Genomic DNA, 24,547 nt, shown 5'->3' on the forward strand with positions numbered 1-24,547 from the left:
TAAATTACAAGATATAAATCAATGGATATCTTTCAATGATGTATAAGATAAAGAGGGAAGGGAGAGACTATAAGAGATAAATGGTAGCCTAACATTTTGTGTGAGATAAATATTTATTTAGAAAAAAAAAAAAAAGAAACTGCAGTGTAGGGCAAGTTCAATAGCCTGAACAATAGTCTTTACCTGCCATGGCCATATTTATGAAAACTTATTTGTTAAAGACACAACTAGTCAATAAATCCTACAAAAAAGTTCTTCCTACCCAGCAAAAATTACTTTTAGGAATAATGTTAGTAGTAGGTCTTGGAATTGCAACAATTTTGATTTTGATGCGATTAGTTGTACATTAAATTGTACAAAATATTACAAGTGATTAAAAAAAAAAAAAGCATTTAGGATTTCAATTGAGGTTATGAAATGCATAAATTTACATCAAATAAAAGAAATTTTAAAATGTATATATATCAGTATTTATACAACTAATTTTCACAATGTTTAAAATTGATAATCATTAATATAACTTACTTCTCATTACATACACATTCATTAACTATTAGCCACATAAACAGCTGACATAGAAGACTAAAAAAAATAAAGAGAGAACTTAGCTCTTGAACCGAGGGGTCCCAGGTTCAAATCCTGGTGAAGACAGATTTTTACTTTTGGGATCTTTGGGGCACCTCTGAATTCACTTAGTTTTTACGGGTGCCCGACATTATTTATATACAGTACATACCAGGCTATTGTGTTGTGTACAGTAGTTAAAAGGCTGCTTTGTAAACATACAGCTTTAGAATTTAAAAATGTTCAATTTTGATAACACAAAATGATTCTTGTTCATTGCCTACATTAGTTGTGCCATTCACATCTATATTTAAATCACTTTTTTTGAGCTTTGTAAAAGTTTGTTCAACAAGTTAACATACTTATAGTCTTGTCTTCTATGTCCAGCTGTTTATGTGGCTAATAGTAAATGAATGTGTTGTCACAAAAAAACAACAACAAAGTATTCATTAGACTGAGTCAACCTGCAAGTCCACATTTGTTAAAATCACCATATTGCCCAGTATCTGGTATAATGGAAGCAAAAATCATTTAAAAAAAATTTTTCACAAAAAAAAGATAACCATAATATATATAAATTTTATCACAGAAACAATTACAAAATAAGATCTCTCATTTCTTTTGATAAATATTATACATATGTTATATTACACCAATGTCATCATGCATTATATTTATTAAAAAATACTTTGGTCTGAACAGTTGTAAATGGTTTGGTTTGAATATAATAGTAACTTGTATTAATGCTAAAAGGAGAATCTAAATTTCTCAAGATTAAAAAGTAACAACATTTAAGTTTAGAAGTTGGAATGTTTTGATATCAAGTTAGTTGTATCATGTAGTTCTTTGTGCTAGAAACCATTGGACTTTAAACCATCTCCGTCTCTCCTCGTCTGTAACTGGCTGATGAGTTCTGATTCACAACAAAGAGTCGGAAAGCCCTCAGGACAATGGCCACCTGTTGACAAACTCTTACAGAATTAGTATATATAGGTACAGTATAGCTATATCTCTTGTGCATAGCTTGTAAATAAAATGAAGATTGATATATTACATATTTTAAATGAAAAAAAAGTAGTGGAGGGACCAGAATCTTAAAATATTAACAAGTTCTTACAAAATCCAGAAGGGATGACCACAAATGACCAGCAAAATGAGAGCAGAAAACTTTATTTAATGGTAAATATTTATAAGACTCTAAACTAAACTCCAATACAATCCTATAAATGATGGTTAATGTTGATTGTAAAGCTAGGTCAGACATTGACAAATCATTCAAATGGTTTCTTCTGGCTGCAATGAGTCTTGAGGCTGATAAGAAGAGTCACAAAATTGATCATATCTAATATAGAATCTACAATCTAGTTTATCATATCTCTAGAAAAACATTACCTGTGTACAAATAGCTCCCAGTAGTTTGACCAGAGGCTCCAATGCTTGACATAATGCATTTAGTATGTTCCAGAGTAAAGCAAAGATGGGGTGTATAATGACATTAAATAGGAGGGTAAAGAGAGGCTTAAACAGAAAGTCCCCAATGGCACGAATAGTGTCAAGTAACAATGGCCTGACAATATGGTGAACAATGAAGAGTATCAATTCAGCAAAAAATAATAGAACAATTGATGTCAGAATTCGAAAAGCAGCAAACACTTCTCGCCAAACACGACGAAATAATTTTTCCAATCTGTCAATACAAAGAAAAAAATAAGTTTGATAAGTCTGTATCTTTATAAAGATGAAAACAACACCAAATACAAATGTATCTATTAAACAAGGTTACAAAAGACAGTTTGTGTGGAAACACAAACTCAAAATCGGCCCCCAAAGTAAAATGTTTTACATAATTCGGATAATCCTTCAGAGTTGAAGATAGTTTACTTCCTAGTCCAAAACTCCCGCAGGATGACGGGGGATGGGAGCAGGCAGGGTTTGAACCTTCGATCGTCGATAAATCCAAACGACAGTCCAGCGCGCAAACCGCACGACCAGTGGTCCACCCAGGTAGGCTTCAATATTTTCAGAAAGAACATCCGAATGAAATTATATCAAAGACAAATGAGAGATAAGAATGGAGAAAGAAGGTTAACAGATCTTGTGTAGTGCCCCAAGAGTCCCGCAGATCAAAGGATACGTGAAAGTGAATGTAAAGTTAGATGTGAACCTGGCCTAACTAGTTTGTGGTCTAAAGGGCAGATGATGTAAAGTTCATCTGTCGTTGTGGCCTACGGTTAACGAGGGTGTCATGTAGCCAGCACAACGACCAACCGCCTTTGCTTTTTAAGTTTCAATATCACTGCCTGGTATGGCAATCTGAGCATTAAAAATAAAAATAAACTTAATAGAATCCTAAATGCTGCTGGCAAAATCATTGGCAAAAAACAAACCCCATTTGGGTAGTTGTTTGAGACAAACATCTATAAAAAAGCTAACAAGATCCTCGAAATAAAGAATCACCCTTTGTGTCAGGATTTTGTGATTTTACCATCACAAAAGAGATACAAGACACCGATAGCAAAGACAAACAGACACAAACACTCTTTTGTTCCAGTGGCAATCAAATCATTAAATAAGAACAATCTGGTATAAACTTTGTGACATGTAAATTATGAGTGAGTCTGGTGTGAATGTACACTTTGGTTTCTTATAGTTATAATGTTTTTTGTTTGGTGTAATGCACAAATTGTAAGACAAATTTCCTTACGGATAATAAAGATTATTATTATTATTATTATCATTTTCCCCAACTAATGTCAGGTACCCATTAGAGCTGGGTAGACTCAGAAGTTGAAAATCCCAGTCTTCACCAGGATTCGAACCCGGGACCCTCGGTTCGAACTAATTAAGTTAATTTCTTTGAAAAGGCTCAATCTCATTTTCGAATTCTCAAAAAAAAATAAAAAAAATTTCCGCTATATGGAAAAATGTTCACGAAAATGATGTTTATAAGATTACTATTCGTCTTAAATTAGGTGTAACATATAATGCATACTAATTACCTTTTTCTTATAAAAAAATGCTTGCATAATTGATTTTTAAAAATTAGAATTTTCGCTTTCAGGAAAAAAAAAAGTAGCCGTTGCATCAGAACTTTGAATTGTCTAAAATATTGTAAAGTCAATTTTCAATATCTCTTCTAGTTTACGAGATCTAAACGGGACGGACGGACAGATGGACAGACATTTCGCACAAAACTAATAGCGTCTTTTCCCCTTTTGGGGGCCGCTAAAAATCACAAATTATAATTGTGTCAAAAGCTTAGTGTTCAATAATGAATGAAGAACTTACTTATCCACTTTTTCTGGTAAGTAGGCATTGATTTCATCGTCTGACACCTCAACAAAATGTGGGCTGCCTTCTTCAAAGTAAAATATGCAGCTGAAAAATAAGAAGGTTAAATTGACTTCAATTAGCCAAAGTAACAAAACAAATAGCATATTTCATTATACAGAAGATTCTTTTTGTTACAGACAACAGTTCCCAATGTAAATAATGCTAGACTAATATTTTTGTAAGGTGGCTTTAAGCTACTTTTCTTCACATCACATAGTAGCCTGGCCACTGGAACAAAGGGAAATAAGCAATTACAATAAGAAAAAAAAGGAAAACAAAATCTTGTTAGGTCACACATGCGAGTGAAAAAAACAACAGAAATGTCTATTTCTAGATATTGACCACAAAAGCTTGGCTTTGCTAATTATGGGATATCTTGACCTCAAATTTACTAGTTCCTTCACAAGTGTCAGAAATGCTAAATAAGAAGTCTCTGGGCTAGAAGGTTCACTTGTTCCAATAAGAAATTCCTTTGTTTAATTGAGATGGATTCAGTGTAATTTTTCATATTCGTGAAGTTAATTATGGATTTAAATGTCCTGAATTTTATTCCTGGATTTGTTGTGCTTTATTCTATTTGAAGTCAACTCGTGTTATACAACCACTGAAATGTATTGCTACAGTTAGAATTAAACAACAACAAATATTCAGAACGAAAACTTAAAGACATTCTCAGTAAAGAAAATGAAATAAATAAAAAGTTAATCATAATGTAAAATGTCAATAATACAAACTTGTGTACCTTTTCCCTGTAGCATCTTTGATGATGACTGGAGCTGACATCTTAGACTGAAACATCTGAGGAACTGGAATTGCTTCTTTAATGTTGCCAGATATTTTCACAATCTCAGAGTGATGGTCTGAGTTCTGAAAAATTTAATGTTGCTAGAGATACATGCCATTGAAAGAGAAAACAACAGGCTACTGATAGAGAACAAAATTACTCTTTTAGTTTATTTTTGATTCCCTAAATGTATAAGATCTAAAAAAGAATCACCCCTGAGGAAATTCAGGAGTTGGTGACCCTTAGGTGGCTTGCAGCACACAGTGCTACACCCTGACAGAACCTTTGTCACTGGTGACGCCAACCTGTATTGACTGCGTGAAGAAAAGGGCTGTGTGGGTAACATCATTTTGACTATAGCTAATTCACAGGATTTCAACTCATTACCCTAGTTGCTTTATGACTGAAGGAAGCCATAGAATGGCAACTTACACCAGGTGCCTCGTTTTGGTGGCAAAATGTATCACTTCAAATTGGAATGAAGTAATAAAATAAGTAATATATATTATATTTCTAAAAAAAAAAAAAAGAGTGGTTACCATTGCAGGCAATGGAGATTTAGCCACATGGACTTCACTTGTACGATTCTTTTTGTCAATAACCGATTCATTGGATCTTGCACCATGTGGACTGGACATATAACCATAGTTTTCTGCAGCTACTTTTAGCATAGATATTATAAAAATAAAAAAACAAAAAAGTTTTTCAAGTATTGTTAGCTAAAAAAAATTTTGACAACAACATTTAAGGTCATAGTTTTTATTGCTGTAACTCATTAAAGATACTTTAGTTCCTTATTTTAGGCTGCATGTAGAGAGACTTAAAAGGCTTAAAAAAGGTAAATTCTCTTTTTTAGAGGATCAAGCAAAGTGCTGACTTGTGGTTGGAAGAGTATTTAAGCCACCAATCAAAATATTTAACTATACATACATATATGTAAACAAATAGGTGCCAGTACTCAGTGATGGATTGCCTAACATTTCCTAACATTTAACTACTAAAAAATTAATAATAAACCTTAAAATACAAGAAAAGTAATATTTTTTCCCACATTGAAAAAGGTTCTGGTACACCGTACCGGTGCATACCTTCACAAAAAAAAAAAGCAGTGTATAAATATACATATATATATAAATATATATAATATTTCAGATGAAAAAGAATTTGCAAGGAAGTCTTGATTAACAGGATAAATACAATGCATTTCTACAAAGGATGCACACTAACAGTCATAATTAAACAAACTCCACACTTTAAAGAACATGGTTTTAATTATTTAGATTACGCGAAAAAAGAAACACTAGCTATTGCGAGACATTCATATTATTAAAAAAGTACTTTAACATTTTACACATTGCCAGAAGAGGTTCTAGTCATTCTATAGAATGCCTAGGCAAAGAAGGAAATAAAGAAATAATTTCTCACTTCGCCTGGAGTTGTTATGCATTCTATAGAGTGCAGGATTTAGTACTTTGTGAACTAAATATATTATTGTATCCATTGTTTTCTCTTACAATGTATTGTGTGTAATGCACAGTTGTAAAACAAATTTCCTAGAAGATTATTAAAGATTATTATTATAAATACTGCTATCATTATTACCTTTGCCTCAAGTAAACACTATATAAAAAATGACACTCACTGTTGCTTTTGTCATTAACAGAAACAATATGTTTCCTGTCTCTGGAAGCAGCCTGAACCCTTTTCAGTTTGTCTCTCTCTTGTTGTAGCTCTTTCAGTACTCTCTCTTCAGCATCACTGTCATTCCAACTGGGAACTAATAGACATTGAAAATAAAATAATGATCACTAGAGTAAGAGTTAGTGGTGAATAGTTTGAAAATAAAATTTATAATAAAAACATTACAACATAAACACGAGAGCTAAAATGACAAACTAATCTAAAAAAGTTTTGAACAGATAGGTCTTTATGTTCTTTGTCTGAGATCGATAAGGGAATGAGTTCCAAACCATTGGTCCGTGTACTGAAAAAGCCCACAAACCATTATTTATTAGGGATAAACGTGCCATCACTAGAAGCGTTGAGTCCATGGAGCACAGTGTCCTATGAGTGACATATGGAGTGATCAGTTCCCTAAGGTACAAGTGCATTTCTTCATTATAGATGCACTGATGACAAAGTGTGGCAACCGTGTAGTTGATTCTTGCTTTCACAGGAAGCCAAAGAAGCATGCAGTCGCAGAATCTCGTCTTGTTTTCTGTAGGACTATTTATGCGGTGTAGTTCTGAATTCGCTGCAGTTTGGCGATTTTGTAATCAGGTATACCTGCTAGCACAGCATTGCAGTAGTCAAGGAGGGAGAGTATGAATGCTACAGATAGCTTTTTTGTTGACTCCGTTGTTAAATATTGTTGGATCTGGCCTAATCTACAAGAGCTGACATATGTGGGGGTCGAAAGATCTGAGTACCTCTGAGGGTACTGAGGGATCTTATAACTGTGAGTCATCTGCAAAGAAGTGGTATAAGATGCAGGTTGGTTGTATCACACCGCAGAGTGGGTATGTATACATAGGGAACAATACTGGGCCTAGAAACGATTCATGGGGTACTCCATACTTCAAGAGTAAGCTTGTTGACACTGTCATGTTAACCACAATAAGAGTTGTGAAAATTTTGAAAATAAAATTTATAATTGAAATGACAATCTGCAAGATTAATGAATTCCTTGAAACACTGTTTCTCATACTAGTGACTCACAAACAAAACATGAAAGTGAAATGAACAGATATACACAGAATGTCAGTGTAAAATGCTCAAGATCAGAACAAGACATAGAAATAAATCTTCACAAGACTCTTGCTCTTAGAGATTGTTCTATGCTTTGATCATGCCTTGAGAGTGTCACATCTTACAGTCAGTTAGTCTTAGTAGTTGGGAACCACTATCTTTGTTTAAATACAAGAAAAACATAAAAAAATATTAAAAAAAAAAGTTTATATTAAGTGTAATTGTATCAATTAGTTTGGATCAGTTATGTAATTATATGTATGATTGACCTAGACATATAAACCTGTGCGATAGAAATATTTGTGCCTATTGTTTTTCTTTAGCTTTTAGCTTTCTCAATGCGCTATTATCCTATCACTTGTCTGGACCAGTTGTGAAAGGGGGAGGGAAGAAGGGGTATCTGGTGACTGTTTACATTTTGTTTTTTAAATGCATACACAAAAAAGTTCACTCAGGGCGCAAGATTCCTCAAGGGAACTAATTCAACTTATACCACCACATCTGTCAAGTATGATTTCTTTCCCTTATTCAAGATACTAAACAAAATAATTAATACCAATAGTTAATTAATCAATTAGTTAATTTTTTTTTCTTGTGTTGTCAGGTAAAAGAAATAATTGTGGGGAATTTCAGATTAATCTGAGATTGGGTGTGGGAGAAATAATGTGTACAGACAGACAGAGTAAGTTGATATAGCTTTGTAAAAATGTGATGAACTTACCCTTACACCTGAAACCAAAAGCCTGAAAAATTCTTTAAACTCACCTTCTCTTTTCTGTGAGGTGGACATAAACATATCAGATTCTGGTACTGTATATAGCTTCCCTTTAGTTTCATAGCCTCTAGAAGGAATGTCAGGCATTACTTCATACACTGTCGAGTAATCTGTCCAAACAAATGCAGTTGATACAATTACTTATGTATATGTATATTTATACATTTATATGACTCCTTTTGTCTCGAAAGGCGATGGATGCGCCCAAATGAGTCACTAGTTTTGGCTTAATCTTTAGACGAGGCAGAATCTGGTGTGGCTAATCAAGCCAATTAGTTTACAGTTATTAATTTATTTCAATCAAGTAAAAGTAAAGTTTACCTACCTGAAAGTGCATTTCTAAAGGATGACAGATGAGGGGGAGGTGAACTTAGTCCTGTGGCACTTAATTCTCTTAAACTTTCCCTGGAAATATATTTTAAAAAATGTTAGAAAAATTAAATTATAGCTTTTATATAGTGCTTCATTTATAGCATGCTTAGAGCACTATGGACAAATCTCATGCGTGGACCAGTGAGGGTAGGCATATCTGGGAGAAGAATTTCCATCTAGGCACTCAGTAAACACAACTCTGCTCGAGTTGGGTGTCGAACCTTGAGCCCCCTTCATAAGTAGACAAGCCAAGCCAAGTTCAAGCATACTTAGCCTCTCAACCACACATCCACTAGAGGGTTATAGGGAAGTTATTGTAGGTGGTAAAGAACTCACTTCTAAGCAGAGGGACTTTAAAATTTCACATGGAGACATTTTAAACATTTTTAATTCTGTCCATCACACTAAATGAAATTTGGCAGTGAAATATAAAGAGTTAGTTGCTGTGCAGCCCATATAAATATTTAATGATTATCCTCAACAATAACAGCAAGTACTATCTACACAATTTTTTCCCCTAAGATTAAAAAAGAAACAAGGATAGATTTGCATTTTAGATTCAAAGAATAATCTGAAAAGAGTTTGAATGAATTAAACTGCATGATTGAAATGAATCCCTACAAAGTATCCATAATGAGAAACAAGGAACACTAAGCACTACTTGGTTGAATTGGACATGCTCTGAGTATATCACACAGAAGTCTACCAAAGTTTGTGTACACAAAATATTCTACTGTATATTTCTTTGCTCACACATAACTAAGCTAGTCTTCAAAATGAAAACTTAAACATATTGTATCCATGGTGTTAAAAATACCATGTTTTACAGCACATACAAAAAAAAAAAAAACCTAACTCATTAGCGGATAATTATCTGGACACATTATTAATGAGGTGATAACACATGAACAGCAAATGATTTTATTTTTTAAAGAAAGTTGTACAGAATTCTATAAAATAAAACAAAAGACAACTTGGATTTAATAAAAAACATTTGATTGAATTATTTTACAAATATTTGATACTCTAAAAAAAAAATAATGAAAAACCTTAAAAGACAATATTGACCAGACAGATGCATTGTTTATAATGTTACTAAACATAACAATGAAATTAGCCCCATTTTTTTTTTAATTGCAATATTGCTTTTATTTTTCTTTCATGTAATATAGCAATGTTCTCTTTAGAGTAATGTAGGGGACGTTCTTTTATAAAAAATGAATTATTCTCTCACAAGACTTTATCCACCTTTTAAAATAAAAAACACTAAAAAAAACAACTTGCGTGTTTGGCAATTTAGATTCTTGTTTATAATTAGGAGATTGGGTATTCGCAACTTTCTCAGTACTTGGTTCTTTGTTATTTGAATCAGCAACTGGATAAAACAAAAATAGGACAAAACTGTAAACATATTGTGGAAACATTGTGGAATTGATAATCATAATTATCTTATCTTATATAATACAGACGTTACGTCAAAAAAGAAGATGATTACATTATACGTGTCATGCATTTAGTCATGCATATTAACCAATGACCTAAATGCTGTCAAGTCACTGGTTTTCCTGGCTAGCTCAGGCAACCCATTCCATGCTCTAATAGCACTAGGGAAGAAGGAGCACTTGTACAAATTTGTCCTAGCATATGGAACGAGGAATGTGTCTTTATCTTTGTGTCTTTCTGAGTATTTTATTAAATTTTGTTTTTATTTAAGTTGTTACACTCTCTCCTGAGAATTTTTTTTTATTTTGAGATTTAACATACTATTTTTCTTTTACCGTTATATTGCATAAAAGTAACACAATATTCACAATTATTGCTTAAAAAGTCTAAAAGTAAAAGCAGCTTATAAAAGACAAAAGAACCAAGTCTTCAAGCCAAAGTACATATGTCTACCTCTTGACTTATATAAGCGATGAGCCAGCCAAAGGGTTTAAATGGACCTTGACCTAACAAAATGCATTATTTTTACTTTTTATAAGCAACAAGTCAGCTGAACAAATAAAATGGTCATCAACCTAACAACATGCACTATTTTACTTGTATCTACTTCAAGTGAATAAACATGATAACATAATGGACAAGTTTGCCTCTGCAATTTACTTCCATTCAGTGGTATTCTCTTTTGAGCTTGGTTAGTCCCTAACCCCTAAAGCCCCATACACTCTCCCGTTTATAGCACTATAGAAGACAGACATAGATAATAATAATATAAAATTGTCCTAACAGCGTACATAGAAAAATAGTGATGTTTATATCTATATCCTCTCAAAACCCTCAAAACAAAGGGTCTCATCAAAACACTTTAATAACAAGCTTTTCAAAGCATGTTGGTGTAACTCAACCAACTGATTATTACAATCAAAATCATAGTGTCCAATGCCTGATAAACTCTAATTCTGTTAACAAAAACAAAAAACAAAAAAACTAACAAGAATAACACTACTCTACCTTTAGGATTTTTTGGCTGCTTAGGTTGTACTGTAGCATATAGAGTTTCATCAGTTTTGTTGGCTGTAGGGAGCTGAATTTTCAGAGGAGGATTTGAATGTGTAGGTGATTCATTAACAGTGGAGTCCCAGTCAGACTCTGAGTCTTCACTATTGTCATATGTTGAGGATCTCCGATTCTAATAAAGAGTAGGAACTAAGTTACAGTAATGTATTTATCAGCAGTTCAAAAGTTTCAAATAGCTTTTAACTTAAAAATAGAGAAAATCTGTTTTAAAAAGGCACAACAGCACTACTCAGGCAATATCATGCCCAATTAATTAACCTTTAAGTCAATATCCACATATCAACTCTTAAACTCTGATGGGATCTAAAAACACACAGACTTGTCAACATACAAACCATAACAAATCAACAAGAAGTAAACAGTGTCCAATACAGTTTTGTAATACATCAATCTTAATTTCAGCTATATTTTTCTTGGTTACTGAAAAAATTCATAGGGCTAGACATTTATTTGACTCAGGTTTTTTCTATAGTGGTTTGAATATTGCACTTGTGGGTCCTAATATGACACTTCTCTAGCTAAAGGACAGACCTATTTACTTACCATGTTTATTTAGAAAGCTTGAAACTTTTCAAATAATGATTTTCATTATGAGCCATATGAATTGAAAGTACACACCCTGATGGTTTAACCAGCCTTCATCTGGAAATCTAGACCTGATTACAAGAGGTTGGTAGAGATACAAATGTTGTTAAGCTATTTTTTCATCTATATAATCACATATTAATGAAATAAAGATACTTCACCACACCTTCTAACACCAATAAAATCCTTCTCATAAAAAAAGTAAAATACTGGTACTCCTTTCAGACCTTGCAATCTATAGGATAGATGATGTCAAGGTCCTGTTTCATATCATGTGGCCAGAACAACTTCCCCCAACTAATGTCAGGTATAAATGGAGAGTTAAGTCCCCTGAAATTCAAAACCTCTGCCTTCAGCAAGATTCAAACCCAAGACCCCTTGGCTCAAAAGCCAAGTGCCTTACCAGTACTTATCACTCTACCAAATGCCTCCATATGCTTGTCGAAGAAACCCAATAAATTGAAGTTTCACTTCAAAACTCCAGAGTTCAGCAGCAGCTATTTCACTGTAACTTACTTCATTACTTAACTAGCTATAGCATTGTCTTAACTTGCACTAAAGCCTCCTTATGTTGTGAAGTGACTATGGATCATACCCACATAGCAGTTTCCTCTCTCTCCACGCAGCTGATGTGTCCAATGGAATGGCAAGTGCTTACATAGTCTGGGATCAGTGACATTATAGTTCTGCCAGGGTGTAGCATTGTGTGCTGGTAGCTGCCAAATTTTTCCTCCACTATCCATGAGTAAATAAACCCACACAAAGAATGATAAAATAAATTTGAAAGTACAACTGTGTTTCCTCATAATTACCAATGATCTAAGTTAAGATATAAAAAATATCTGAACAATCAAGACTGGAATAAAATTAGTTATTTTTAACTTTCTTGGTATCGCTAGGGACTAGTGGATCTCAACCTTTAAAGTACTTTGACCCTTTTCTACAATATCCCACCATACATCGACCTCCCCACTGTCGCGTAGTATAGACAAGTGTCTTTTTCTTTCTCCTAACTCTGTTTTTTTTAAATTTCCTCTACTGGTAGTACGTGTACGGGGCGAGAGTGTCTTGTATTTTTTTGTTGTGAATTGTTTTGCTACGTCAGAAAGTCCGGTGACATCTATGGGTCTTTTTTTTGTCATGAGGCAGTTCACCCTCTAGTTTGGTTGTAGCGGACGGTGTGTTGGCTCGTAAAACGTTATTTGTCTGTACCAGTTTCTCGGACTTATTATTCAGTTGGATTTTTGGGACCCCTGTTTAGGGTGAGTTATTCGTTTGTGATATCTATTATTGTATGTTGTATGAGGTTGTCACTATTTCTATTTTTAGTGTAGAAGTTGAGAGTATTGTGTTTATTTCGTTATAGGGTGCCAGTGTTGGAGTTGTGGGCTTCGCTTGCCGTCTCAGAAATACATATTGCAGTTTTTTTCATTGTCATTGTCAAACTTTACTATTACCAAGGTTGGCAGTGTTGTGACGCCAGTCGGTCAGAGTCTGGTGGACCATAAAGCCAGGGTGACAAGTTAATAGCCGTAGCAAAGGTGCTTAAATTAATTATTGTATAATATCTTTATATATACCTATTATATATATATATATATATATATATATATCTAATATATATACTGTCTATTTGTCATCCTCATTGTACATACACATATATGTTTCATACAATTAAATTCATTTATTTTTGTTGTTATTTAAACTATTCACCTAGTTGTTTACTGTATGTACGACTGTGTGTGAGTGATGTTCTTGTCAGGTTGAACCCCGGGACCTTAACAGTATACAGATAGTTAAAAACGCAAATAAATCCTAAACCTGACAAATGGGGGCTCAGAGTCCGGCTGTGACTACTAGGTCATAGATTGTCTTATCTCGTCTTGTTATCTTATAAAATAAAAATAAAAAATATACTGCCTAATACCCCTTTATTGTATTTATATTTGATGTTATTGGGTACAATTTGCTGAAGAAAAAAAAAAGTGTTTGTGTACTTCTCATAATTGTTGGGACATCAAAAGTAGCAGAGGCTTGAAACATTGTTAAATTTATCATTAATTTGTTTGAATTCACCGCCATATTATTATATGTGTTGATTGTTATTGAGGATTGTACCAATGCTAAATTTATCATTTATGATTTTGAACTCATCATCATAGGACTATAGGTGTTGATATTTCAAGATTGTGATTTATATTCATTTATTTAATTTTTTCTTTCATGTTATTTTGTGCTTCACTACCACCGAGTGACGAGTGTCTTCTCGCTCCCGGCAACAGGCAAGTGTGTGGGGATTGACCGTTGATAGCGGTGTTAGAGGCCATCGTTCCTATATTGGTGTGTTGGAAGTCCCTGTAACAGCTATCTTTCTACGCATCGGCCTGGAGTGAGGCGTTTTCTCTCCGACTTTGGATACTACTCAGATAGGTTTTCTTTCTTTGCCATACGACACACTCTAAGTTTTAGTTTACATCTTATGTCTGTATATTATAGTATATCATAGTAATAATAATAATAGTATTAGTTGATTTAGCTGAACACAGTAAGGCACTTAGACCATGGAAACCAGGTTAACGGTAAGGTCACAGTTTATTAGTGATGGCCGTGCTATGGGGTACGAAGGGGAAAGGCTAGAGAAATATGTGAAGGAACGGAAAGCTGAATATGATAGAGATAAGGAAGAGGCGAAGGCAGAAGAAGAGGCTAGAAAGAAAGAGGCGAAGGCAGAAGAAGAGGCTAGAAAGAAAGAGGCGAAGGCAGAAGAAGAGGCTAGGTTTGAGCGGCAGGAGAAGTTGAAGAAAGAGGCGAAGGCAGAAGAAGAGGCTAGGAAGAAAGAGGAAGAAGAGAGATTTGAACGTGATGAGAAGGCCAAACGCGAAGAGCACGAAAGATGGAAGGAAAGAGATGCCAAGGAGTCAATCAAGAGGAAAGAGGAGTTGGAACTGGCTAGGCTTAAAGAAAAGTCTGCGCCAGAGGCAGGCGGGGCGGCAGGACAGTCAGGGGATGTGCGATACAAGAATGTCTTAGACAGGCTTGACAAGAGTTTCCAGGGAATGAAAGATGACGACGACCTCCTAGCTTACCTAACACACTTTGAGGCCGTTGCAGCAAGGTGCAAAATAGAGAGAAAAGAGTGGTCCTTGCTGTTGTCATATAAACTGACCACCGCACTCAGAAACTTCATGCTAAGGGACAGTCTGTTCCTTAGCGAGAATTATGAAGAAGTCAAGACTGCACTTCTTCGCCATGCAGATATCAACGCGGAAACCTGCCGCAAAAGATTCCATCTCGTGAGACCAAGTCAAAACGACTTTAGGAGATATGTAACAGAATTGAAAACGGCCTTAGATAATTGGTGCAAGATGGCTGAAGTCGGTAAAACAGTGGAGGAGTTAAAAGATCTGTTGATCAAAGATAGGATTTTAGAAAGCGTATCGAGTCGTGTATACAGGCAACTGGTTTTGAGCAAGCACAGAACAGTAGAGAACATGCTGGAAGTTATAGAAGGCTTTAAGGTTGCTGGGTCAGATGAGCCGATTTGTAAGGAAGAGAGTGTATATGTGGCGGCAGCATGTTGTGAACCTGTGGGTAAAAGAAAGGTAATTGTGTGTTTCAGTTGTGGTGAAAAGGGGCATAATTCAACCGAGTGCCGTAAAGGTGTTTCCCCGTCTAACGAGATTGATGTTGAAGATGTGAACTCTAATGATATTGTCAGCGATCAAGATCAAAGGTCAAGACATAGATGACTAGCGGGTCGTCGCGATTCGGATGGTCGCCGTGGGTATAAGTTAGTGCCGGATCGCTACACAGTAACTGTTCAAAATTTGCCATTCAATGTTAACTGGCAGAAGTTAAAAGATAGATTTAGAGACGTTGGTTTAGTGGGATTTGTGGAGGTTTTAATGGCAAACGGGAAGTCGATGGGCGTAGGTCATGTAAAGTTAAGGAACCTGGCCGATGTTGCGAGAGCAGTTAAATATTTAGACAAGTCCAAACTTGGAGGTAGAACTATTGTAGTTGTCCCACATCGTATAAGTGCGCGGGGGTAACGATATGATAACTTTGATTCTCTGTTATATATATATATATATATATATATATATATATATATTAGCTTTGTTGGTCAAACGTTCCAATATTTAGACCTATGGAAGTAAACTGGAACTGCAAGTGTGCGTTGGCATTGAATAGGCTGCAGACTTGTCTGAGTAAGTGTCCTATTCTTCGTTTACCTGATACTTCTCTAACTTTTTTTTTCTTCAGACAGATGCTTCAGATAAAGGAATTTCTGGCATTCTCTGTCAGTGTATCAAAGGCATGTTACATCCCATAAAGTACGTAAGCCGTAAATTGTTGCCTCGGGAGCAGAAGTACTCTATTATTGAACGGGAAGGATTAGCCATAGTATATTATGTTAAGGAACTGGACAGGTATTTAGCAGGTAAAACATTTTACCTGCTGACTGATCACAAGGCCTTATCGTATCTCAGGAGCACAAACTTTACAAACGCACGTATCACAAGAGGGGCATTGATGCTACAAGACTACTCCTTTGACGTTGTCCACGTAAAGGGAGAGAACAATCTGCTGGCTGATCTTTGTTCAAGATTGATATAGACTTCCATCCGCCATTTATTTTATGTTTCTATGTGTTATAACATTTGAACTTGTGTTTTATATTATGTAAATGATACTAATTTCAAGAATATAATGTGTATTTATTTAATATGAATATAATTTGGTATATTATATTAATGTTGTATTTGTAAATATGAATTTGTAATATAACTTGGTTCTTGTCCCAAGTTGATATGGGTCACCTTTAAAGTCAAGGTAACCAACTTTTCTTTGTTATTGGATCTTTATCTTGACGTGTATTGTGTCTCCTTGGTTCATTAATTGGTGACTCCCCATCATTTTTTTTTTCTTCCATTATTACATTTTGAAATGTGACATAGATGCACTTATGATCTTTTTGTTCTTCCTTGTTCTTTCTACAAAGTTTTGTCTTCGAAAGGATTTTTGATTACTGGAATTTCTTTCAAAATTTCCAGTTCGTCGAGGAGGGGGGATGTCGCGTAGTATAGACAAGTGTCTTTTTCTTTCTCCTAACTCTGTTTTTTTTAAAATTTCCTCTACTGGTAGTACGTGTACGGGGCGAGAGTGTCTTGTATTTTTTTGTTGTGAATTGTTTTGCTACGTCAGAAAGTCCGGTGACATCTATGGGTCTTTTTTTTGTCATGAGGCAGTTCACCCTCTAGTTTGGTTGTAGCGGACGGTGTGTTGGCTCGTAAAACGTTATTTGTCTGTACCAGTTTCTCGGACTTATTATTCAGTTGGATTTTTGGGACCCCTGTTTAGGGTGAGTTATTCGTTTGTGATATCTATTATTGTATGTTGTATGAGGTTGTCACTATTTCTATTTTTAGTGTAGAAGTTGAGAGTATTGTGTTTATTTCGTTATAGGGTGCCAGTGTTGGAGTTGTGGGCTTCGCTTGCCGTCTCAGAAATACATATTGCAGTTTTTTTCATTGTCATACTTTACTATTACCAAGGTTGGCAGTGTTGTGACGCCAGTCGGTCAGAGTCTGGTGGACCATAAAGCCAGGGTGACAAGTTAATAGCCGTAGCAAAGGTGCTTAAATTAATTATTGTATAATATCTTTATATATACCTATTATATATATATATATATATATATATCTAATATATATACTGTCTATTTGTCATCCTCATTGTACATACACATATATGTTTCATACAATTAAATTCATTTATTTTTGTTGTTATTTAAACTATTCACCTAGTTGTTTACTGTATGTACGACTGTGTGTGAGTGATGTTCTTGTCAGGTTGAACCCCGGGACCTTAACAGTATACAGATAGTTAAAAACGCAAATAAATCCTAAACCTGACACCCACCCCCCATAAATTATTTGTGTTCATAAGCGTTAGTAACCATGCTTCTAATTTAACTTGCATAACAATACTGATCAAAAAGATTCTTTTTAAAATTTGGATGGTTCAGTGGTTAATTCACCTGGTACAGTGTTGCTGCTAAGCAGAGCTGTCGAGTAGAAGGTTCCAAGGTTTTTGCCCTGGTCATCATCAGCAGATGATCCTTAAGGTCCATAGCAACATGCTTGGACGCAGACCCAACATTGTCTTGATCTGTCCAGTTCATTGAAGTACTCATTGCAGGTACATAACAGACTTCTCTAGTTTCTTTATTTGTCTCTTTCCTTTCAATTCGGTACATCCCGTTGAGATCGATGCAGCAATTGTTTTCACGTTTCTTGTCTTGAAATTCACACCTGCAAGACTTGCCCACATTAAAGTCACAGATGGCGCTCCAACCACTGGCGGATCCAGAACTTTTGAGTGGGGGGGGGGGGGGCGATTTTTTTCCAAACCCTAACCCTAATGCCCAGTAAACCCTAACCCTATGCATAAACGTGCGTATATATATATATATATATGAGAATTTTTAAAAAGCAGCATTTCTCAACCTTTGGTGAAAAACAAAACAACTGGGGCATCGCTATAAGGTTTTAAAGTGGGGTTCGGGGCGAAGCCCCGCCGCCAAAAGCGTTTTCTTGCATTCTTCACTGTAGAAACGCATTCTCCTGACATCTACAACTCATTATTTATCAATGGAGTTCGGGGCGACGCCAAAATTTCTTTTCTTGCATTATTCATTGCAATAACGCATTCTCCTGACATCTACAACTCATTATTCATCAATGGAGTTCGGGGCGAAGTTCGGGGGTCGGCCGAGTGGGGGGGGGGGCGATCGCCCCTACCGCACCCCCCCCCCTGGATCTGCCAGTGGCTCCAACCCCCAGAGTCTCCATCACCAGTGTTTGTGCAGCCACAGTCCTGACCATGCAACCTCTCCTTCACCAACAAGTCTACAGGCAACTGCTCCTTCACCAGCTCTTTAATTAAGAGTTGGTCTAGTTGTTTCAAGGATGCCATTGAGGTCGAATCGTACCTTCTCTCGTTGAGTCACCTATAATTCCACTTTTAGACGCAAATGTAATAACTTAAGGGAGGCAACTCAACGATATAGATATTTATTTACATGAGGACATCACAAACACATAAAACAGCATCTGCCTTGATCACAGCCTCTTCATAAGCTCTTTACTTGGGCAGAACTTTTAAGTCTATGGTTATCTCCTTTCTAATGTCAACATCCTTCACAAATGGAAATGTGTATTACCAGACCTATAAATGTGTATTTTGAGTTTTGAGGGTTGAATGTGTATTTTCCTAAATATATAGAAATATACCCAGGAAAGACCACAAATCATTCAAGCAGCAAAATGCAGCAATCCTAAAGTTAACACAGCATAAAGTTATGTAAGACATTTTGTACCCTTGTCAAATATATTTACACTTTTAGTCTTTGTCATAGACTTTTCTAGAATATGTTTGAATGATGCGGTTCTTGTCACTTGGCAATGATTTTTTTGACTATAATGCATCTATAGTGTATTCCACATTCCATAATAGAGGCAACAGAAAATTCATTGAAAACAATGGGAATTTTTGTTACAAGTGACTTTAGACTTAAACCAGATGTAATGGTTTGCTTAGCTGGATAGTGACATCTAATTCTATAAAAGTAGTTTTGTTTATAGGCAATTTCTTTACAAGGTATCCAGACACTGGAAATATTTTATCACATTTTGAAAGAATTCAGATTTTTCTTCTTTCAGACTTTTCTTTGCAGAGTTAGCAATGAAAGCTTTGGCATCATGTACAATCACTAATAACAAACATTTAAAGATTTTTTTTTCAGGCAGATATTCCTAATTAGTCATTGAACTTATTTCTAATATAAAAGCTGGGCTATTGAATCTGTTGAATAGCTGTTGTAAGATAAAGATATTTATTCTGGTTTCTAGTGCTTGGACAGCCTTGAATGCCCCTGATTTAATTTTTTAAATTAAGGCCTTCATTAGTAATGGAACTTAAGCTAGGCTAGTGACTATAACAGTAGCTTTTGATCTGCGACAGAAGAAGTCAGGGAACATCAGTTTGATTCCTTTTATCATGCTAACAGAGAGCTCAACCACTATTTCTTTATTAAAACCTCTGCCCTTCTCACTTTTATCTCAAAAGAACTCTCCTGAATAAGGTGGTTTACAAAAAATCATATCAAGATCAGTAGGCAGCTTCATTAACGGTTGATTGTTTTTTTAATGTGCATAGGGCTATTTAAAGGTATTTTACAATCCCAATGTCAAGGAATTGTAGGCTCTATCGTGAATGTGAAATAGGCCTACTAGACAAGATTTAGACCTTTATAAAGTTAAAACAGCCAATTTTGCCCCTTTTTTTTAAATTTTAGATTCCATAAAGGATAAGATGGGAGATCAATAAATCTCTTTATAAGATAGCAGAAATTGCTGCTTTTGAGTAGATCTGGATTAAAAATCTAGATTCTAGATCTAAATCTAAGTGTAGTACACACATCTAGATCTAAAAACTAGATTAGATTAAAATTTAGATATGTATCACTATATCTAGACATATCTAGATCTTTTTAGATCTACATCTAGATATGATTATGAATTCAAAATCTAGATTTACGTAAATTCTATTATAATCAAGGTGCCTGACATTATAAAATACTCTAGTTCTAGATCTAGATCCAGTTTAGATGAATTATAACTATTCAGTCAATTAATGCGTATTTTTGTGTCCATTTGCATAATATGCAAGATGTGTACTTGTAGGCAACTCTGAACTTACTTTACTAGAGAATACTAGATCCAGAATGATACTATAATATATATATATTATAGATCTACTTTATTTAGATCTGATCTAGATCTAGTAAGAATGAAGTAGATCTCTAGACAAAAACAGAAAAATATATATGAGACTGGATCTGACAGCTAGATAACTAACTATTAGATGCAGGAGATGTAATCTTTTATGCACATGTCATTACTGCCATTAGATTTGTTTGTTGATAAACTAAAAAGCTAGCCTCTTCAGTCTTCACCAACCATCTGAAATTGTCTAGTAGTGTTGTGTGACGCACTTGGAATACTAAGGCCAGCAAAAGCGAACAAAAGCTCTCTTTCACCAGTCTGAATTGGACAGCGAGTTCCTCCTTCCCGCTGTCCTGTCCAACGGGGGGTGAGACTGGGGGTTAAATTTAGAGTTTGTTTTGCGTTCACTTCCAATGGATACAGACACTCCGGACTCGAGATTTCAAAGGCCGCACTACTGGGACCCCCGTCATATTCGTATACTATACCAGGGCAGGCTAACCATTTAGGACACACCATTTATGTTACAACGTCCCCCTTGGGGGACTGTGCCTGGACATTGACAGATCGCTGCGGGAGCTTTTTCAAATCCCCTCACAGTACAATGGAGATGCTCTCACATCCCTTTAGGTACTCCAACGGGAGCCTTGTTTCGCTACCCTTTGGCCAAGTCGTCCCCACACACCCGAGCGCCACTATGAGGCAGGGCAGCAAGCCCGGGTCTTCACCAACCAGGTAAACACAAAGCATCCATTCATTTCACCACCTCCTTTCTTTGTGCTACCCTGCCCCAGATATTCGCCAACTTGAAACTAGTAGTGTAGTGGACCTTAATGTTAATAAGTTGGCTAAGCCTAAGCCGCCCTAAGGCTAGGCTAAAACTTTTTTTTTAAAGAATCTATGTCTAGATTTCGACTATCAATATCATATTGATTTATCATCTAGAATTCTAAATCTAGTAGATCATCAGATCATGACAGATGACTAATAACTAAATAAGATGATCATCATGATCATGATAATCTGTCATGATGATGATCTACTATCAGTAGAAGTAACTATGTTTAGATTTACTCTAGATTCTAGATCTAGAACCGACCTAGACTACATAGAGTCTACTAGTCTAAGTCTAGACTAAAAGTATATAACTATAATAAAAAATAATTAAAGTTAAAAGTATAATATAAAATAATAAATAAATTAAATATAATAATTTAAATAATATTCCCTCTCTATCATATATAGTAGTTTATTTATTTCGGACATTACATGAATTCGGACATTCGCTGTTTTTGTGGTCATTAAATAATTATTTTAATATTTATTATAAAACTAGCGCGCTGTATAATGTGCTTGTCCATTTTCCAATGATTCTGACCCAATTTCCTTAATTTATTTCGGACAGCCAGTTTTGGACATTTATGTTAATGATCTTATATTATATTTGTTCGTTTGTTGTTGTTTTTTTAATAGAGAATAAATGGGCTAATGTTTGGAGTGAGCTTGATACATTGAATGAAGTTAAATGCTTAGATCTAGACCTACTAGATAGATCTAGATTTATATATAGAGAATATAGAGGATTCAGCTATTTAAGCAAGAATGGCTATCCTAACCTGTACTATACTACAAAAGATCATCTGTATTAGAAATTTATTAAAATGAATAAACAAAAAAACACAAACATTCAATACAGATCATGCAAACATAAAATAAGTCTAAAAGTCTGTGTAGAAGTCATTATCCCAGTGACCTAATTTTGGTAGAATAAGTCATAAGTGTGTTTATATTTTTATTTTTTGTGTTCGTATTTATGCATAGTTTGAATACATCTTAATGATTTCATGTGAGGGGCTATGCCTGGGGATCTTAAAATCTAGTTAATGTTAATATAGAATTAAAATCTGAGTTTATTGATGCCTAAATATAGAGACTGTCCGAAATAAATTATGGTGTCCGGAATTAAATAATGTGGGTCAAATTTGTCAGAATTAAATGAAAACACATGGCCTCTTTGACCTTAAATATAATAGCAAATATAGGTTAGGTACAAATATACATAGTCATCCTTATTCTCCTTTAGCTAAGGAAGATTTTAATACTTCATTTTCTTTTCTATGTCGAACCATTGTAAAATAATGCGCTGTCAAAGTCAAACTTTCAAATTAGGGCCTATAGGTGTCCGAATAGCATAATGAATGATAAACTACTCTAGTCTAGATCTAATTTAGGTACTCTCACAGGTGGCCATTTTGGATCTAAAAACCCATTTGACATCAAAACAATTTCCTGTTCAGGTTTTACAAAACTGAAATTAAGCATGTCCTAAGAAAAGACATTGCTTTATAACTAAGTGTTTTTTTATGACATTTTCTTAAGTTTATTCTAAAGATAAGAGGTTCCTCTAAAGGCTAGCGAGAAAAAAATATTTTTTTTCTCTTACTATGTCCAAAATATTTTAATCTGAAAAATTTGAAATTTTCAATTAACAAGGAAAAAAATATAGGTCTCCGTACATCTTTAGTTTTAAACCATACACTTAGAAAATTCATTCAGCTTTCCAATGATACCAAATTTATTAAGATTAAATGAGTCAACGATATTTTAAAACTTAGCACACTTTTTTCAGGTACTAGCATTTCACTAAGGTCGGGATGACCTTTTATCATTAATATCCGTTTTTTACATAAGAAAAATAAAATTAGTGTACACTAAAACATGTCAAATTGAATGAATCACTTCTTTATACCTATATCATTACTTATTAACATAAAATATAATAAATATCTGTATTCTTGGGAGTTCTTTTGGTCAGTCGATGTCGATGCAAAAATCTGTAAATCTAGGTATCTAAAATATTCTTTCAAATAAATATACTTAAATAGATCTAAATCTTAAATCTAAAGATTCTTTTTCTAATCTACACTATTGTTTTATAACTAGATAGATATAGATCAATTTAGAAGCTTATTGTGTTGAAAACTTGACAACCAGGAGCATTGTTTCTTTTTATAGACTATTTTAAGAAAATTAGAAAAAAATTGTATTTTTTCGTAATTTACTAATGATATTTTTAAATTTTAATTTCATTATGATTTGCCACTTATAAATTAAAATTCCTCCTTTAAAACTGTACAATTTGATATATACCTTTTGTATATGTATTCACAATAGTTTTTGAAATATTCACATTAAAAAAAATTTGCTTCACTTTTTTTTTTTTCTATATATAAAGTCCATAAGATGTCAGGACGCCTCGGACAAACTTAAAATCACAATAACTTTTGAACCAATAATGCTAGCATAATACATTTGGTGTTGTTGGAAAGCATTTTTCATCCTCTTTCATTCTATTACACATTTGTTGGTATAGGACTAATTAAAATTTTTTGGTGCAACTACCTAATCTAATTTATAATAATAATAATAAAAATAATTATAATTAATTATTTATATAATTTTAAATTTACTTAATATTATTATTATTAATATAATATATTTACTAGATCTAGAATCTAGTCTATGACTATGATCTCTCTATCACAGTATCACTACTACAATAGGACTAGGACAGTAGTCAGTAGACTAGCTAGGTAGGTGATAGGTGAGTGAGTACTGAGTAGGTCTACCGTCTAGTCTAGTAACTAGTAGTTAGACTAGACTAGATCTAGTACTTACTGGTCGTCTTACTAGACTCTAGATTTGTATATTATTATAGAATATAGTCTAGATCTAGATTAGATCTATCATCTAGATCTAGAGTTAATCTAGTGATTCTAGTCACTAGAATCTAGATCTCTAGACTCGATCTAGATTCTAGTAACCAGTCATAAACAAAACTAAAGAAAATATGTGCATTCTTCGACGTGGGAGTTACATTGTTGCATTACTTGATGTGTCCAGAATTTGTAAAAACTGCATTTAGACTCTAGAATTTTGTAAAAAAAAATTTATGAAATTTTGTCAATCTTATATAATCTGACTACTATTTATATGTCGTCAATCTATCTATGTACATTTATTCCGAGAAAATAGTATGAAATATAATAACAACTAGATCTATTCATACAAAAATTC

General features: G+C 34.3%; 2 protein-coding genes across 7 annotated transcripts; one reads left to right on the forward strand and one right to left on the reverse strand.

The window, feature by feature from the left end:
- Positions 1-112: 112 nt before the first annotated feature.
- LOC106054356 (uncharacterized) lies at positions 113-24,318 on the reverse strand. Of its 5 annotated transcripts, XM_056043692.1 has the most exons (13): positions 24,149-24,317; positions 12,274-12,413; positions 11,637-11,749; positions 11,028-11,205; positions 9,861-9,951; positions 8,530-8,609; positions 8,195-8,314; positions 6,324-6,458; positions 5,221-5,342; positions 4,640-4,764; positions 3,853-3,942; positions 1,957-2,251; positions 113-1,522 (listed from the first exon to the last, which is right to left on the reverse strand). In XM_056043692.1, exons 3-13 carry the CDS (start codon positions 11,637-11,639, stop codon positions 1,433-1,435), a joined length of 1,329 nt encoding a protein of 442 aa, XP_055899667.1. In that variant the 5' UTR covers positions 11,640-11,749; positions 12,274-12,413; positions 24,149-24,317; the 3' UTR covers positions 113-1,432. The 5 variants fall into 5 exon arrangements, with proteins under 5 accessions (XP_055899667.1, XP_055899669.1, XP_013065631.2 ...); XM_056043694.1 differs by lacking the exon at positions 12,274-12,413 and having other exon boundaries at positions 5,221-5,339; positions 24,149-24,318; XM_013210177.2 differs by lacking the exon at positions 12,274-12,413.
- Positions 12,685-15,760, forward strand: LOC129928643 (golgin subfamily A member 6-like protein 4). Of its 2 annotated transcripts, none has more exons than XM_056043696.1 (2): positions 12,685-14,454; positions 14,509-15,760. In XM_056043696.1, the coding sequence occupies exons 1-2, from the start codon at positions 14,240-14,242 to the stop codon at positions 15,425-15,427; spliced, it is 1,134 nt and encodes a 377-aa protein (XP_055899671.1). In that variant the 5' UTR covers positions 12,685-14,239; the 3' UTR covers positions 15,428-15,760. The 2 variants fall into 2 exon arrangements, with proteins under 2 accessions (XP_055899671.1, XP_055899670.1); XM_056043695.1 differs by having other exon boundaries at positions 12,685-12,940; positions 13,045-15,760.
- Positions 24,319-24,547: the final 229 nt, after the last annotated feature.

This window comes from Biomphalaria glabrata, chromosome 10 (assembly GCF_947242115.1).
Source record: "Biomphalaria glabrata chromosome 10, xgBioGlab47.1, whole genome shotgun sequence".
In the NCBI taxonomy this organism is placed as follows: domain Eukaryota; kingdom Metazoa; phylum Mollusca; class Gastropoda; family Planorbidae; genus Biomphalaria; species Biomphalaria glabrata.